The sequence below is a fragment of the Penicillium arizonense genome (assembly GCF_001773325.1).
Source record: "Penicillium arizonense strain CBS 141311 chromosome Unknown PENARI_contig031, whole genome shotgun sequence".
NCBI lineage: Eukaryota > Fungi > Ascomycota > Eurotiomycetes > Eurotiales > Aspergillaceae > Penicillium > Penicillium arizonense.
Genome location: NW_019173308.1, coordinates 98,438 through 115,801, shown reverse-complemented (window position 1 = coordinate 115,801; position 17,364 = coordinate 98,438). Strand labels below are relative to the sequence as shown.

At 50.3% G+C, this 17,364-nt stretch overlaps 5 protein-coding genes across 5 annotated transcripts; 3 read left to right on the top strand and 2 right to left on the bottom strand.

The window, feature by feature from the left end:
• Positions 1-387: 387 nt before the first annotated feature.
• On the top strand, positions 388-3,330 carry PENARI_c031G11370 (putative C6 transcription factor Prf; the record flags this gene model as incomplete). The annotated part of the gene is made up of 6 exons (XM_022636518.1): positions 388-694; positions 767-1,070; positions 1,129-1,648; positions 1,711-2,202; positions 2,257-2,508; positions 2,566-3,330. The coding sequence occupies 6 exons, from the start codon at positions 388-390 to the stop codon at positions 3,328-3,330; spliced, it is 2,640 nt and encodes an 879-aa protein (XP_022483617.1).
• A 763-nt stretch (positions 3,331-4,093) lies between these two features.
• Positions 4,094-5,351, bottom strand: PENARI_c031G11407 (uncharacterized protein; the record flags this gene model as incomplete). Its single annotated transcript, XM_022636520.1, has 2 exons — positions 4,094-5,174; positions 5,236-5,351. 2 exons carry the CDS (start codon positions 5,349-5,351, stop codon positions 4,094-4,096), a joined length of 1,197 nt encoding a protein of 398 aa, XP_022483649.1.
• A 1,041-nt stretch (positions 5,352-6,392) lies between these two features.
• On the top strand, positions 6,393-7,934 carry PENARI_c031G08656 (ribonuclease P protein subunit p40; the record flags this gene model as incomplete). The annotated part of the gene is made up of 7 exons (XM_022636499.1): positions 6,393-6,536; positions 6,592-6,736; positions 6,876-6,938; positions 7,009-7,083; positions 7,163-7,306; positions 7,369-7,702; positions 7,775-7,934. The coding sequence occupies 7 exons, from the start codon at positions 6,393-6,395 to the stop codon at positions 7,932-7,934; spliced, it is 1,065 nt and encodes a 354-aa protein (XP_022483673.1).
• A 341-nt stretch (positions 7,935-8,275) lies between these two features.
• Positions 8,276-10,552, top strand: PENARI_c031G01259 (uncharacterized protein; the record flags this gene model as incomplete). Its single annotated transcript, XM_022636447.1, has 1 exon — positions 8,276-10,552. One exon carries the CDS (start codon positions 8,276-8,278, stop codon positions 10,550-10,552), a length of 2,277 nt encoding a protein of 758 aa, XP_022483691.1.
• Positions 10,553-11,638: 1,086 nt separating this feature from the next.
• PENARI_c031G03285 (bifunctional ATP-dependent DNA helicase/ssDNA endodeoxyribonuclease DNA2) lies at positions 11,639-16,859 on the bottom strand (the record flags this gene model as incomplete). Its single annotated transcript, XM_022636460.1, has 5 exons — positions 11,639-14,172; positions 14,232-14,493; positions 14,548-15,042; positions 15,098-15,193; positions 15,252-16,859. 5 exons carry the CDS (start codon positions 16,857-16,859, stop codon positions 11,639-11,641), a joined length of 4,995 nt encoding a protein of 1,664 aa, XP_022483658.1.
• Between the last annotated feature and the right edge of the window lie 505 nt (positions 16,860-17,364).

The window sequence follows — 17,364 nt, the reverse complement described above, 5'->3', positions numbered from 1 at the left end:
ACGTCTGCCAAGCCCCCAGGCAGCTCCCTGGTGCGTGGCCCTCGTGTCGATCGCTAACGTCAACGTCCTCGGTGGGAAAGCCACGGAGATTAGATGCTTTCCCATAGTTTTCATTGGAACCCGATCGAAAGGTAAAAAAAGGGGTCGTGGCATCTGATAAAAGAGTCGGAGGAGGGAACCTCAGCCTCTCCTGATACGAAGTCCCGCCGTCATCCATAGAACTTTGTTCCTTCCCACCCACTCTGCCAATATTGGTAATGAGCAGTCGCTAGCTCGACGTTTTGCGTTGACCATCTACGTGTCGTTTCAAATTTCTCCGCGATAAACCACAGGCCGTTGGCCTCACCAACTTCGAATTACTCAGCCGCTAAATCGTGCCACCACGCCATGGCGGCACTCCCGCGGTCCAATTTCGGCATCGACCCTTCGCAGTACGCTACCGAATCCGGTCCGTCACAGATGGAATTCGGGTCCGCAGATAATGGTGCTGTCGAAAGCATCGGAGAAGGCAACTTTGTCCCGCGCCCGAAGCGCATCGCATGTGTCGTGTGTCGGAGGAGGAAACTGAGATGCGATGGGAGACGACCGAGCTGTGGGACATGTTCGCGGTTGGGACATGACTGCTCCTATGATGAAGTGCGCAAGAAGAGCGGTCCAAAGCGGGGATATGTGAAGCAGCTCGAAGCTCGATTAGGTGCGGATGCCGATAACAGTCGCAAATACTGCTAGTTCCCCCGGATTATACTGACTATTGTTACTATTTTAGCTCAAGTTGAGACTCTTCTCAAAGGCCAGGACCCGGAGCCTACTCAACGAACCTCCCCGCCTCAACAGACGGAAAATTCATTTGGCGCGCCCATTAACGATGAGTCCATACTGGCGTTGCCTGACCTCTCGGGGTTGGGAGGGGACTTGGACGGTCCTTTCCAAACCTCGAATGCGCCTGGTCCAGTCCAGCCCAGCCAAATGATGTATCCTCAGATAGCCAACAACAACAGCGATTCCCAGTGGGATTTGATCGCCTTGGGATTGGAGGAACCCCTCCCTTCACAGGATGTGATTGACGAACTGTATGTGCTATATGCCGCTCTGTACTTCAACATGTGTCTAATACAAATCACCTTCCAGGGACGGTATATTCTTCGAAAAGACCTACCCAATGATGCCGATCATCCATCGCCCCCGGTACTTCGCAAGTCTGAACCTCGCCCCTCACATGCGGCCGCCTATATGTCTGCGCTACATTATGTGGTGTCATGCTGCATCTGCCAGTGACAAATACTTCTTCCTACACAGCCATTTCTACCAGCGCGCGCGGAAGTATGCCGAAGCGGACGAAATGAAAGGGTTCGGAGAGAACATCGTCAGTCTGGCGCATTGCCAAACTTGGATTCTGATTGGCACATATGAATTCAAAATGATTTTCTTCCCACGAGCATGGTTGAGCGTTGGTAAATCTGCACGACTAGCACTGATGCTCGGATTGAACCGGCTCGACGGTGTTGGTCTCGATGTCAAACAGTCCATTTCACCACCAAGAGATTGGACAGAGCGCGAAGAACGTAGGAGAGTGTTTTGGGGTGCTTTCGCGACAGACCGGTATGCCAGTGTCGGAACTGGTTGGCCGCTTCTGATCGATGAAGACGACGTGAGTATCTCACTTTCCTTAAACATTTTCTAAGTTGGCATGTGGATGCTGATATCGATTAGATCATGACAAACCTCCCTGCTTCTGAGGATTCGTTCTTAAAGAGCAAGCCACAACGAACGCTTCGTCTAAGTGATATCATTGCTGGCGAGGGCATTGCTACCTTGGCTCCGTTCGCCTGCGTGGTGGTTCTGACCGGTCTTTTTGGTCGTAACCTCGTCCATATTCATCGGCCTCGACCAAACGACAACGACCATGACCTCAATGGAGAGTTTTGGAAACGACACAGGAGCCATGATAATATTCTTTTGCACATTGCTCTGTCATTGCCCGATCATCTTCGCCTTCCAAGTGGCATGCCAGATGTGAATGTCATCTTTGCAAACATGAGCATTCATACTTCGACTATTTGTCTCCACCAAGCTGCGATTTTCAAGGCCGAAAAGAACAAGATGCCAAATCAGATCACGATTGAGAGCAAGCGCAGATGCCTTGTGGCCGCAAATCAAATCTCGAGCATCATGAAGATGATCAGCCACGTCGATCTAACAAGCGTAAGTCTTGATCTAGCTTTCTTCCCTAGAAATCGAACTAATAGATTGCTACAGCTGAACCCATTCATATCTTTCTGTCTTTACATTGCTGCGCGGGTTTTCGTGCAGTATCTCAAATCCCGACCAGAGGATTCGAGTGTTCACTCCTCACTGCAATTCGTTGTCTCCGCTTTGAACGCCATGAAAAGCAAGAATCCCTTGACCGAGTCCTTCCTCGTTCAATTGGACGTTGATCTCGATGGAACTGGCATTCGCGCGTTGGATGACCGACAGAAAGAAAATGCTCGTGCTTCACACGCAATGGCAGTAAGTTGTTTTGATATTGTTCCTTGTTTATGGACCAAACTAATCTCATTCCTCTAGCAAAACTACTGCAACGACGCAGTCGAATGCTCTCCCATCTATAATATCCGTCAATCACAAACGGGGGCAACAATGGAAGAGTCGCCGCAACACACTACGAGCCGTAGCAATAATCGCCAACCCACAACTGCTGGTATGACGACCTCTCTTCCTAACCGACAGAGGGATTCAATCGTCCCCTCCACCGACGAGAATATACATCACCTTTTCACCGCTGCCACCCTCACCACAAGCCAGATCACCGAGCAACCTGGATCAGGGAGCAAAGCCGATATAGACATGGACTTTCCACCAGACTTCGGCACCCTCAGCGAGAGAAATAACCCACCTTCCGACCATCCCACACCTTCAACCCTAAATTCCTCCTCCAACACCTCCTACTCAATAAACGGGGTCGACAATCCATCTCCTGACAAACAGCAACCAAAGTCAGGTCCAAACTACCTTAGCAATGGATCAGCTCAATCATTTGATAAGCTAAATGCAATTCACATGCCTCCCGGAGATCTCATCTCACAGGCCCCTGATATGAATGCTCTGCTTGCTCGGGCTTATCAAAGCAATTCTGGTAGCCCGGCCATACCCACGGATACATCGAACCCGTTTTCCATGCCTAGTGCATGGGACTTGCCAACCCCGAATCAAGACGTGGGCCCTGCGGACTTCAGCAACTTGAATGTCGGGACATTGAGCGAATCGCAATGGGCGCAAATCCTCGGCGAGAATGAGTCTGGTCCTAGCTGGGAGACTTGGCGGCAATCTTGAGAGCAGTGCATAATCGAGCATTGCTTGAGTCCTTTCCAATATAAGAACTCGCCAGCTCCCCNCCCCCCGACGCGCCAATCACTATACCCATGTCTTCGTCTAAACGACAAGTTACGCTCAGAATCGTGACCCCGAGCTCTCACGTCTAGCTCGGACGACCGATCGCCTTCAATGTCAACATGAGTCTGTGTTTATACAAGGCTTTCTCTTTCCAGCTCGGCATCGGCATCCACGAGGCATCGGTCCCTGCGTAACTTGTTATCCGACTCCTGTCTCACGATGATCTCCAGGGATCAGCTGAGCGCCTTCAGTCTATCCTCTTCCTAATATATACCTTACCAACCTTAAGGACCGATAAATCGACTATTGACCCACGTCTCTTTCTGCAACAAATCTCTCCTCACCGCGATTTTTTTGAGCTACTCTATGCTCGTGAATGATTCCATGATGAATGAATACACGGTCTAAATCTGGGCGGAACTCTCGACTCTCTACTTTTGGATATCTCATGCTATTTTACTTGGAGCACGAACCTGGCTTTTCAACCTTGGGAATTTACGTGTAAGGCACCATATAACCACTGTAAATCAAATAAACAATAAGTTATCCTACACAGCAAACTCAAATGATAATTAATGATAATTCATAATGATAATTCGTAACATCCATACATGATAATCCTAACATTTATCGTACAATACGAACGACTTCACATGGGGAAAAAGAGAAAGTAACAAATAGCTCAACAGATGACGCTCAAGGTTCACAGCCCACCACCCGCGGCACCGACAATCTTCAAACCCCCGGAACTGGAACTACCGGGACCATCAGTAGTAGTCGAGTAAGCCAGCCAGTAACGCGAAGGATGCCACGCAACAGCCGAAACACCAGCATTAGCACCAGCAGTAGGAATAGTGTAGATACTATCCCCAGACTCAGCATGGAAGATCTCAAGACCATTTCCACCGCATCCAAGCTCATCACAAGCGCCGCAGATATAGCGGCCATCGAAACTCCAGCTCACACCGCGGATAGCACCGCCATTCTCGCTTGACAGCGTGCGCTGGCAGATCCAGTCTGTCGTATCCCAGAGGGAGATCAGAGCGTCGCTAGCGCCGATTGCAAGGTACCGGCCCGTAGGTGCGAGGGCGACGGCGTTGCAGGCGGAGGTATGGGCGTTGAGTGTGTACAAGACGTTGAAGGAGGGGTAGGAGAGGATTTTGACCTTGCCTTCGCCGGTTGTGGTAAAGAAGTGTTGCTCGGGCCGTTCTGGGGTCGGCATGCACCAGGAGAAGGTTGTGGCATTTGTTTGGACGGGTTGCGGGTGTGGAGCGAGGGCTGTGTAGGTTGTTGTGCCTGGTTGGGAGGAGGGGAGGTTTAGGGCATTTGCGCCGTCTGGGTGGGCGGTTACTGTGGATGGGCATTCGACGGAGATGGGGATCAATGTGTCATCCTGGGTAAGGTGTGTGTTAGGGGGTTGCTTTTGCTTTCGCGATCCAGGGACCGGCTTGGGAGACCGGTTGGTGTTTACCTTCGTGCCAACGATCATTGTCGTGCCGTCTGCAGACCAGGAGAGAGTGAATGCTTCGCCGCCGACGTCGAGCTTGCTTACGCAGGTCTTGGAGCGTACATCCCAGAAGCGCACTGTACCATCTGTCGAGCAACTGGCTAGCTCTGCGTCTCGGACTGGATTGAAGAGGACTTTCTCGATGCCGGCGGTGTGGCCGCGCAGTTCGGTGGAGTAGCGGACATTAGCGCGATCGGGGTTCCAGATCCGTAGAGTGCGATCTGCTGAACCGGTAGCTATCAATTGGCCAGTGGGGTTCCAGGCAAGTGTTCGGATGCTATGGTTCCAGGTCGTTGTCAGTAAGTGGGCCCAGCTCGATGCGCAAGACCTCGACTTACGTGTGAGATCCCGGTCCCTTGGCAGCAGGATCATAGTAGTTTTGGGTCTTTGCACTTCCAAACACGAACGCAAAGTGGTCCTTGTGGAGGAGATCGCGACGCGGAGGAGGAGCCATTGCGGGCAGTTGGTATTGATCCTCCTTCAATTGGTTCTGGAATGTAGGTTTCGCGTGCACAATATCATAGTCAGGAGAAGAATCAAACGGGTAAGGCCTAGAATCCCAAACTGGCTACCAGACGAGTTGCGTGAATGAGAGATGGGGGTAGTTGGGTATTCGGATACCGCCTTTGGGCTCTCTGATACTGCTGGCCGATCGTCATTCTCGGGAGCTGCCATGGCACGTGGGCGGTGTGGTTGGACGTGGACGGTGTGGGTGGGCGGAAAACTTGGGAAGAAAAGAATTGGGTTATGGTTGGAGTCACAGGTAGCTTCACGATCCTGCGCCTTCTACCTAGATTGGTGTGAATTACTTACCCAGATACAGTACCTAGGTAGATACTCGTGCTTGAACCACAACTGGCGTATTGCAATGTTTCTAGGTAGGTTTTATCAATATATAATCGCCTCGTAAAAAATCATTATATAAAGATACGTTTTTATAGACGTATCTAAGTATTTCTGTCTATGGACACATGTTGCTTGTGAATAACGGGATTCTATGACAAACTCTGGGTTGTTTAAAGAACCCTGTTGTCACTCCTTGCACGATAAGAAAGGATCTAATAGAGCAAGCACTATGCAAGACTGACACCGGGCGATGTTATAAACAAAAATACGTGTACAGTAAAGCCTTTGGCCCTGCGTTGTACATGTACCAGTGCAGTATGAATGTGATACTTCTATAATGGCTGGACTATATGTGTGCACCATAAGGTGATCCTTACCCCTGTATTCAAGCTCATCCCTAGATAACAACCATCACCCTAAATGCCCCAGCTGTAAGATACCTCTCCCACACATCTCATGTATACATGTATAGTTGTGACTAGACCGACGAATAGGAGCTTTGATTGCTGCAGCCTTATGGGTCCGATAAGCCTCCGAGCTTAATCAAACCTCAACCCGTTGGAAAAATTGTCGTGCTCAGTTTAAGCCCACACAAGAGATACAATCACCGAATATTGCACGTCTTGCAAAGCAGCCGAGTACTGCAGCCATGTTTGACCAAGAAGACGACGCATCGTGTCGCGAAAAGTGCTTCACGACCATCACCCGCTTGCCGGAATTCATCGACCCGAAGCAAATCCCAAGCAAAAGAGCGCCCTTCTCTACAATTCAAAATTATGCATTTGCACACTCGGTCGGTATTCATTGATCCCACGGGGAGTTGGCCGGTTGGCTGATGATCGACACAGGTTGAGGCTATCATGCCGAAGGAGGTCTACTCGCAGATCGAGTCCTTATTGAAAGCCACGCTGGATAAACCTCGATATGCGCGAGTATTTATGGCCCCTTCTGCTCTACTGGAGCATGATTTCTTCAACACCTACATCAAGTCAGGTATATATGCCTCCAGCTCGGTCCTGGAAGCCGAAGGGTTTCTCTCATCTTGCTTTCTCGGAAGCTGCAACCCCGGGACCTAAAACGCTGCTTAGACCTATCATATATATCTGGAGTCATGTTCTAACTTGGACTATAGGAAATATTCTGATGATATCTGAAGGTCGTTCGGGATCTGATAATGTGTTCACGCTCCGAGACGGTTCGTCCCATTGAAGCCGCCCCGAAGGCCGCTTCCTCGTCAACATGGATGTCTAACACTGTTGTAATAGGAGTTCTTCGAATGGAGTTGGGAAAGGAAATCTATGAACGAACAGGTCTTACCGGCAAACCTTTCCGCAGCGGCGGTAGGAAACATGCAAAAGAAAGATTCTGTAAATATAGCTTCACAGATGTGCGATCATCGCTTACTAACGATGTCGTCAGTGGTGGAATTGAACCTTCGACTGCCCTCCATGCTACATGGCAAGAAAGGCTTCGAAAGAATCGTCTGGGCCTTTGCGAATGTTCTGACTCAGTCGATGGCATGGCTCTTTTACGATCTAGAAGATACCCCTGACACGGACAAAGGTATATATATACCTGAACCAGAATAGCAGACCTAAGAGATAGACTAACAAGGGACGAAATAGGGACCAGACCAATCCATCAACTTCAACCTCAGCTAATGACATGCGAGCCATCTGAGACTGAGCATCGGCAAATCCTTACCCCAGCATTTAGCGCAACTGCACAAGACATCGATAATATGCAGGAAGGCGAACTGCAGGACCATCTGGGCTCTCTTCTGGAATGGATTGCCTTGGTTCACATAAAATCACCCCGTGTGTCTGGGGAAGATGACGTCGATCCGTTCCTGAGCCGTTACTCTGTTCCAGAGAACTGTGAACCTTCCGACTTGATAAGCGTGAAATGGCATGGCTACATATCATCCCGCTGGGTAATGGAACTATTCTTAGCTCTACGGTGAGTTTTAACTGACGCTTATGACTTGAAATCAATGAAGTCCGGTATAAAGCTAACGTCGTCCTTGAATAGACATCATACTAAAGGCAAATCCTGGTTCTCTCTTGCCGTTTCAACGCTTGGAAAGGAAGCTGTGGAAGGCAGAGACGGGTTCACTTTGATGGTACTACCGGAAGAGAACGCTATGGCTGTATCTTGGGAATTGGTGGGAGCATCCGTAGCCGAAAACTGATGTTCTAGGACTTCATCCACAGGTTGTCTCTTGGGGCAGAAACATTGACTCTTTCGTGTCTCTTTCCCCTTATCTTCCCTATTTCCTCCTTCCTCCTCCCATCTCTCTTCTCTCTTATCTCTCTCCACCACCACTCATCATTCTTGCTTATTGCTACCCATTCAGCGTTATTTGTTGTGGCATCTCTATTATTTTTGTACCTACCACATCTATTTGCTCTGTGATTCAACTTTTTATGACACGGGCAGCTGTGCATCTCTATGCTCGTCACTACATCTCACCGAAATCAATTCCTTTGCATTCCTTTCACCTTTCATGATTCATCCCGTCATTTATCCATCATGCGTTCTTCTGACCAAACCCATGCGAAGAACATCTTCGACTTCGTCCTGAGCGATAAGCGCAATCAAGCTGGAGCGAAAGCTGGACTCAATGATACTCTCGTTTACAAAGCATCACTTGAGTCGCCCCTGAACGGTCATGTCAACTGGAACTGGCCTTTTCCTACTCCCATCGTTCCTGCTGCCAGAAATCGGGAGCCCGTTCTTTCCCGACCTACTACCGATCACTTCGAGCTCAGCTCCTCCATGTCTCCCACCTCTGACACGTCTTTTACCGATCCCACTGTCCTTCCAAGCCACTTCTGCGAGGATATCCCATATCTTTGCGACCCAGTCGCCGCACAGGAGTTTTACAACACTACCTTCGACCTTGAGCTCATTGCACTCCTGAACGACACTGAAGCCGCCGTGACAGCTGTCCTCGCTTCACTGGACACAGACAGCTCCTCTACAACTGCTGGCCATACTTCCGCTGAGGCATCCATTCCAATCGCAAGCACAAGCCCGGAGCCCTCTTCCACCAGCTTGGTCAGAGCCACCGACTCAAATCCAACTTCTGATCCCCCAATCGTCGATCTGTCCACCCCAACTCCAGAAATAGCCCATGATTCAGTCCCAATGGCGCACACAACCCTAGACGCTGCACCTACCTCCTCGTCCCAAGCCATCAATCGATCCACGATCATAACTCCACCCTACTCTATCGGCTCAATTGATCTAACTGACAGCCCGCCCAACCTGCCTGCTCAAATCGGCGACGTCACTCAGGTGGGTGAGACAAAGAGGGCAATTTTCGTACCGAATGCGAAAGCGCATGCTTCGGTTGCCAGTGAGCCTGCTAATGGCACAACAAAACGCACACAAAACGCACCACAAAAGAGGACACCTGCTCAGCGCAGGCCTCGAGCGAAGACCCCAAAGCGATACCCCACCCCGACGAGCTCCTCACCTCGAGTGCTTCGCAGGATCGCACCTACTCCTCCAGCATCGGTCAATGATGTTGTCTTCAAGACCCCCCAAGAGGCTCCTCAGAAAGTTTCACTCAATCCCATCACACCAATGTCTATCGAGGCACAACACCAGCTATACGAGGAAAAATACTTGGGACAGCAGAACGTCTATGGGAACCAACAGCAGCACTTGAAGCGTATGAACCAGAAGCTCCAAAACAGCCTCTGTAAGGAACAGATCGATCGTGAGCAGCACCTGAACCAGGGTCGCCACCAGCAGCAATATCAACAGACAACCCACTTCACCCAGCTGCCCCAGGCAACCCAATTGCCCCAGTTGATGCAGTCGTCCCAGTCGGCTAGGAAAGAGCCGGAGCGCGATCATTACCTACAGCATCTGCAACAGGCCCGCCAGCAAAAGGCTCGCAAGCAGCTGCCTCAGTCGATGCAGACATTCCAGGCGTCTCGGCAACTGACGGAAGACGAAAGTCACCTAGAGCATTTGCGACTGGCCCGCCAACAACGGGCTCACCAGTCGATTCAGACATTCATGTCTGATCCGCGCAAGACGGAACACGAACAGCACCTATACAATATGCAATTGGCCAACCAGCAGCATCAGTACCTGGTGTCACCTCAACAGCAAATGGATCACAAAATACACCTACAACAATTGCAACTGGCCCACGAGCAACAAGCCCGCCAGGAGCATGCCCGCCGGCAGCTGTCTCGGTCGTCCCAGACACTCCACTCGGCTCAGCAACAGATGACGCATGAGCAGCACCTACGGTACTTACGGCACCAGAACCAGATCCGCCAGCAACAGCAACACCAGCAGTCGCCCCGCTTGTTCCAGCCGATCCAAGCACCTCAGTTGAATCAGCTGTCCCAGTCAAGCCTGTCACCCCAATTGCCTCAGTTGGTCTACCCGGCCCAGCAGGTACAGGTCACTCCACCAATACGGGTCGCTCGTCTAGCCGGGCCGGCTTATGGTACCCCATATCCAAATCAGCAACTGCAGACTGTTCCTCAAGGCCAGGCTGCTTATCTCACTCTCCCTACTGCGCAGCAGTATCAACCTGCCGTTTCTGCTTCATTATTCCACCATGGAGCCAGCCACAATTTGCCTATCGATCGCATGCAGCTCATTTCTCCGGCACCTTCCAGCAAGAGGAGCTTTGAGTTTGTGGACAAAGTCGTGCCCGAAAGCTTTGTGGCCAACCCTGATAACCATGGCCGATGGTTCGTCCCAGACACCAAGAGAAAGGAAAGGATCTACTTGAACGGACCTCACAGCAAGAAAGCGCGACTTGCCCTCGAGGAATGAAACAGGGTGTGTTTTTGCTATCATGATGAGAATGGAACATTGATGAATGGTGTTTTTTGCTATTTTTTATGAGGAGGATGGAACATGGTGACTTCTGCTATTATGAGGGTTTGTTCTTTGAGATGCGAGGTTTAATGCGCACGGAAAGTTTACGGGACTTTCGACCGCAGATGCGGTGTCTCCATAGGATCATTAGGGACATTTGTCGCCTGCTTGCCCAATACATTTTTACCCGTTTTATATCTTTCGACGTAGACTTTCAGATATTTGTTCTTTGCTCTTACGTAGGGTGTTTCGTTTTCCCATTCCCTAAACTGCCAGTTTCCTTCCAAAGCCTCGCTGGTCCAATACCACCTCTGCCCCAGATTCGACCTTCCTCTGTTCTCTCACGAGACGAAGCAAAGAGTGAGCGAGTGTCTCTAGACAGCACGAAGTCTCCTACTAACATTCTCGCAGCCGGATGCATAGCACCCTTAAAAGCAGTCCTACTCAGTCCACCTCACAACGCAAGTCAACAATCGGATGCGATCAACAACAAGCTGAACTAACAGCACATATCCCTCCACTGCGGCTCTACCAGCCTAGCAATCTACATATCGGACCGAAATGCACTAAACGGCAAATTTTGGAGGAACACACTAGACCGACCATTGGGTCTGACCTCCTTGGAAATTGGTGATGACTAGACCAAAACAGGACTACATGAGCGCTATACGCTACGGACAGACTGCCAAAGAAGGCACACCTCATATAGGTTAGTTGAAGGAACACTAGAAGGGTCAATTGAGACAATACCGAAGCACTACAACGGAAGAAATGAATCGAACGTGAACAATCAGATTCACATTCGAAAGCCTAAACCAACAGGCCGAAGTATGCCAAATGGAAAGAAAAGCCAGAAATACAAATATACAGGATGCCCAATAGTTTATCAGCCAATTCCAAACACCAAGATACTATGACAATAGCTGCGCCAGCGGATATCCAAGCCGCGCAAAATAAGAATGACAACACCCCGATTCGATTCGTATTGATGGTGGTAGAAACAAATGTCGTGATACATGATGTACAGGCGCTGTGCTAGCGCTAGCCCGTGAGGTCGTTCACAATATCCTGGAGGATAGGCCGATTCCCAACAACATCAGTCCCATTGAACAACTTAGCGCCCGTCTTCGCAGGTTTCCGTAGGCCCTTGCCCTGTTGCCGGGAACCGAGTGGACTGAGTGGTTCACGCGGAGAACGAGAAGCGGGAGTCTTTTTCGCATGTGTTGGGCTCGTTTTCGCTTTCTGGCTCTTTGTGGAGCCAGGAGCACCCGGGGACATGAATTGCGAGTGTGTGGCGTAGGATGGGAAGACGTGCTTGTCCAGTGCTGCACTGGGTAGATTGTAGACCCAGCCCTTGCTTTCGACCAGACGGACGTATTTGCAGAGGAGGTCGTTACCGTCACGGAGGGTGGATCTGCTGCCGACGACGAGAAGTTTGGTCTGGGCCCGGGTGAAGGCGACGTTGACGCGGCGCCAGTCGCGGAGGAGCTCGCCGACGTTGTTTTCGGTGTTGCTGCGGACGCAGCTTAGGATTATGACTTCTTTGTCTCGGCCTTGGAATTTGTCGGTTGTGTGCATTTCCAGGTCGGGGATGTGTCGGCGTAGACTTTGGCGGAGGAGCGAGAGTTGGCTTCGGTAGAAGGTTATGACGCCGATGTTTCGGGCGGGAATGCCACAGGCGATGAATGACTCGACGAGTTGCGCACAGAGGAATACTTCCATGTGGTTCACGACTCGGTTGCCCTGTGCTATTTCGAGGGCTGCTGGGCCGATGGGGTCGGTGTTGACTAGGCGGGTTTTTGCTGACGGTGAGAGGACGTCTCGTAGCCAGCAGGAGGCATGGGGGGTGCCCAGACAGATATCCTTCTGCGATGGGGAATGGCCGAAGTCCTTGGCATGGAATTGATCGAGGGCATTGATGTTGGGTAGATCCAAGGACCGGGCAGCTACCTGGGGTGTGCCGCATTTGAGACGACCCGAGTAGATAAGTGTGTTAGAGAGCAACATGATCTCTTCACACATGCGGTACTGATGCTCAAGGTTGACGACAGAGTCTGGTTGCGCGTCTGACAGCAGTTTGAAAAGACTAACGTCCAGGCCTCCTTCTTGAGCTGCCTTGTTCTGCACTAGGGGCGGCAATTGGTAGTGATCGCCGACGAGGATGAAAGTCCTTGCCATTCGAATCGGGCCCAGGCAAACCGGGAGCGTGATTTGCGAAGCCTCATCGACAATGCAATAGTCGAAGATGCGCTGGTTGAAGATGTTGTGGTTGACTCCTAGGCATGTAGTGGCCACGACCTGCGGCTTCTCATATGAATCCTTGAGTTCTTCGATGGTTGATTTCGGGACTGCGGCAAGATCCGCAAAGCCTTGGACATCTGGATGAATCTTGGCGGTGGCACCGATACGCAGGACGCGGATGTTGTCATCTCGGATCTTCAACAGAATGTTGTCGACTGCAGTATGCGTGTAAGACGTGAGGAGAACGCTCTTCCCCTGTGCAACAAGGGCCCGAATAATGTGAGAAATGGTGGTCGTCTTTCCAGTCCCGGGCATTCCAAGGACGAGAGCATAGTCTTTGGCACTCATAACTTTGTCAATAGCTTGCCTTTGATCAACGTTGAGGCTCCCAGGATCCGAGATCGGGTATGCAGATGACGTCGTCTTGAAAGCAGGGGTTTCCCCTTCAATGATGAGTCGACGCATGTGTTTTGCTTGGAACAAGTCTTTGTCCATCATGCAGATAAGATTGTTTCGAACAATGGCCATGCCGTTGCTGAACTCGTCTTTGTCGATTCGGTAAACAACTTGCTCATCCGGATCTTCGAGAACAGCGGGTTCTTTTGCCCCGATCTCCATGATGCCCTTGAATGATTGGTTTGTAACAGCATCGAATCCAGCTGTCCGTGATCTTGCATTGTGAAGTTTCCGATCAACTGCAACCTTTATGTGCGAGAAACTGGCTTGCACCACATATCCGTTCGCGAGGGCAAAGTGGCCCTTTTCGTCGGAAACAACAATCGGCTCACCAATAGAGATTTGTGATTCTGTAAAAGAGAAACCGGGAGACGGGTGTCTTTTGTGGAATGTATAGTGGTAGCGATTGATCTTCGTACCAGTGTTTTCCTCGTAAGGAGACTTGGTATCAAGAACGACATCACCGAAACATCGACCGAGAGCTTCACGCTCGTGACTCAACAATGTCCAAAGTTCCCGTCGGAACTTCACCAGGTTTCCTTCTTCTTTGGTAAGAAGTCCATCCCACTTCCGGAAGAAGTCACGATCACCGTTGTTCAGATGACCAACAGACGCATCAAAATCCTCCGCCAGTCCGCTGGTCTCACCATCGCCATCCTCAGCGAGTTTGTGGTAGATGAGGCAAGGGGTCTTCGCATAACACCTGCTACATTGGCGTGCCTTCTTCAGCATCGGTGGAAGATGATCTCTTTCGCGGATATAGCCCGCCAGGTGATTTCGTACCTGGAGCATTTGAAGAAGTTCATGTCGGATACCACGGATGCTGAGTGTTCTTGACACCTCAAGGTAGTAAAGTAGCCCAAAGGTAACATCGAGATCTGCAACAGCATTTAGCAAATAGTCGAGGGCAAGTTATTGCGCGCGTTTAACGACTTACCATATCGATCAGACAGGAGCAGGGTGTAAAGGGCTGTCTGAGCCCTGTGTGCCTGGTTCGTATCTCTCCGTCCGGTCTTTAGTTCCAGAGGAACAACCAGGTTTTTCTCAATTCCCTGCTCGCGACAAGCGACTTGCACCGTCGCATCGATGTTTCCTTTGAGACCGTACATCGGAGACCAGATATGCTCCTCCACCTCAAGTAGCTTGTTGATGCTTAGGTTGAGCTTGGAACTATTGCGGTCTTCGACAATAGAATTAGCCTGTTATTTGGGTTAGTAGGAGTTGTAGCCTATCGAGACCTTTGCGAGACATACCTGCGGCTTCAGATGAAGGAAGGCATCTGCCCAAGCAAGAACACCAGGCATTTTGCTCATGAGATATTCAACAGCTTCGGGTATACTCATCTGAATTGAGTACAGATCTTCAACGTGTCTCCCCATGACAGTTTCGGCCAAAGATTTCATCGAATCCATATCCCATTGATTCAATTTCAGAGCTTCTTGGAAGATCTCGTGAAAGAACACACCGAATGCTTGCGGTCGCTCGAGTGCTGCGATGACTTTGACTCGATCCTGGAGAACAGCTCGTCGCTGGCACTCGACCGAGTCTGCCACAACCGTCGCAGAGATAAGATGATCTGGATGAAGGATAACCATATTGTTGGAGTTGTCCACTATGCACTGGCCGGTAGCGTTAAAGTCTCCGACCAGATGGATGTATGAGTCCTTGGTGCAAGGAGTGTCGAACCATGTTTCTCGCAAAAAGATGACCTTGCGGTCTCGTCTTTTCTCCTCTTCAACTAGCAACACCTGTTCTTAAGGTCAGCGGCGAGATCTAGATCTGGAAAAGGGCAAGGTATCAGACCTGCTCTGGCTGAGTACGTCCTTTTGGATTCACATATGTGCCGTCCGTAATATCAATGACTTGATAACGTTTGATAGATTGTCGATCTTTAAGGTTCTAATTTGTTCATGTCTTAGCATATATATAGAAAATAAACACACTAAGAGCGACAAACATGAGCCGGTTTACCTTCCCCTGCCTGCTTCATAGTCTGCTCGATAGCTTCCAAATCGAAGTCATCGTCAAATTCATCATCAGATGATGCCGCCTCAGCTTTGACACCCGTAGTGGCAGGGAACTTGCCAGACACGGCACCCACGGGAGCATTCGTCGCATCTAAGTTCTTGAGGAGTGGTTCGCCAGTGGCGGTCTTAGCCGCCTTGGGCTGGTCCGGCTTTTTATCACATTTTGCAAGGATTTCCTGCAAGTTGTCCGGCAGATCATCATAGTCGTCATCAAAATCGTCGAATTCATCGCGTTTTAGTTCATTATTCGTAAGTTTGTGAGAGGTAGAAGGTTTGCTATCGAGTACTGAATTCTCCTTTGGCTGCCAAGAGCGTGATTTTTCAGCAGCGAGAGCGGCCCAGTCTGAGGATCCTAGAGAATCAAACTCGTTTGATGGTCGCACTGCATCAACAAATGGATCCGCTGAAGCATCAGCCAAGTCAATGAGATCTTGATCAAGATCATCGTCTCCGAAGTCTGAAGACGATTCTTGAAGCACGGGCCGTTGATTAGGTCTCCCTTTATCAATTGGTGCAGCACATGGGGATTCATTGGTTTCTGCAACATCTTCGAGAGCTTTGCGATCCTTTGTTGGAGAAGACGAACGACACCTTCGCGCATCCATGTGCTGCCGAAGAGGCGAGGAGCCAGGTGGATTTGTGTCGACGGGCGCCAGGTGTATTGATTTCTCGATCTTCTCCATAAGATAGTTGATCCTCGAGGCCTTGGGTTTTCCAGATTCCAGAACATTGCTGCTCGTTCGCTGAAATATGCCGCGATTAGCACCACCATCTTGTCTATTGAAGCGTCGTCTCTTTGCCCGTGATGTGGGAAATTCAGCCGCACAACTGATCGAACGTCTCAGTCCTGAGGAGTCTCGACTTGCCCTGCCCGAGCCAGGCGTCTGAGGTGAAGAGGAGAGAAGATTTGCCAGACGAGGCGGCGGAAGATCTTCGGCATTATCGACCATGTTTTTATCCACATAGTTGTTCCACAACTCAGCTGCCATGTCGTGTTGGGGTGTTTTAAATAGCGCTTGTATTGACTGCAGATCGAGAGGCTCCTTTGGGTGCTTTTTAGATTTCTCAATTGAAGGAGAACCGGTTGGAGAAGAGCTGAGTCGTCGCTTCCTTCGACGCCCTGATGGCGTCTGTGACGAGTTATCTGGGTTTGAGCTGGCAGGGACATGCTGCCAAATGACATGCTCAACTGGGGTCACGTCTGGACCTGGAGCGGGGTCGAAAGAATCCTCAGCATTGCTAATCAAATCCGCCAGAGGTATCCTGTTTCCCGGAGTCTGAGGGCATTCCTTGATCGGTTTTGCTTCTTGGGCTTCTGACTTTGGTGCTTGTGCTTGAGGAGCCGGAGCATTGCCTTGGTCCGGTGACGTCTGCATCGGATCTACCACCCCGTTGGACCACGATTTCTGGTTTTCCTTGTTCCCATGGACTGGTTTCGCCTCGTCTTTGCTTGTCTTGTCGTCTTCGTCTTTGTAGCGAAAGGCATTTAACTTTGTTCGTGAATTCGACGAAATTGGGTATGAATTGTTTGTTGCCATTGCCTCGGTTTAGAAATATCCAATGACGCGTTCAAAAATGGTAAGGATACATTCCGCTGGAAGCTTTAGAAGAACAATGTTAGAAAGGAAGACAGCACTAGGCCTGGGAAAAACATACTGATGCAGATGGTATGTACGATGCCACTTGCTTGTACACGGAGACTTCGAATCGAGTGGTGAGTGCAGCACCCTGGCAGCATGGGGTAAGATGCGATAAGCACGCGTCGCGCGTCAAGTGTTGACACCCTGCTTTTAAGGCACAATAATGCCTGAATTATCGGGTGTAAAGGCGGACAGGAAAATCACCCAAAGCGGACTAGTGCCATGACTGAACAGCTTCCGGCCTTTTACGGCTTCAACATCAACGCCGAAACACCCCTCCACTTCCCTGCAAGAGGCACAACATCAATTGAGATTGTCCTTGCCACCCGAATTGACAAGGCGACTACCCTCGCCCGTGTCTATCAGACCGATTTAATCACGCACCCGTGTCCTGCGATCGCCC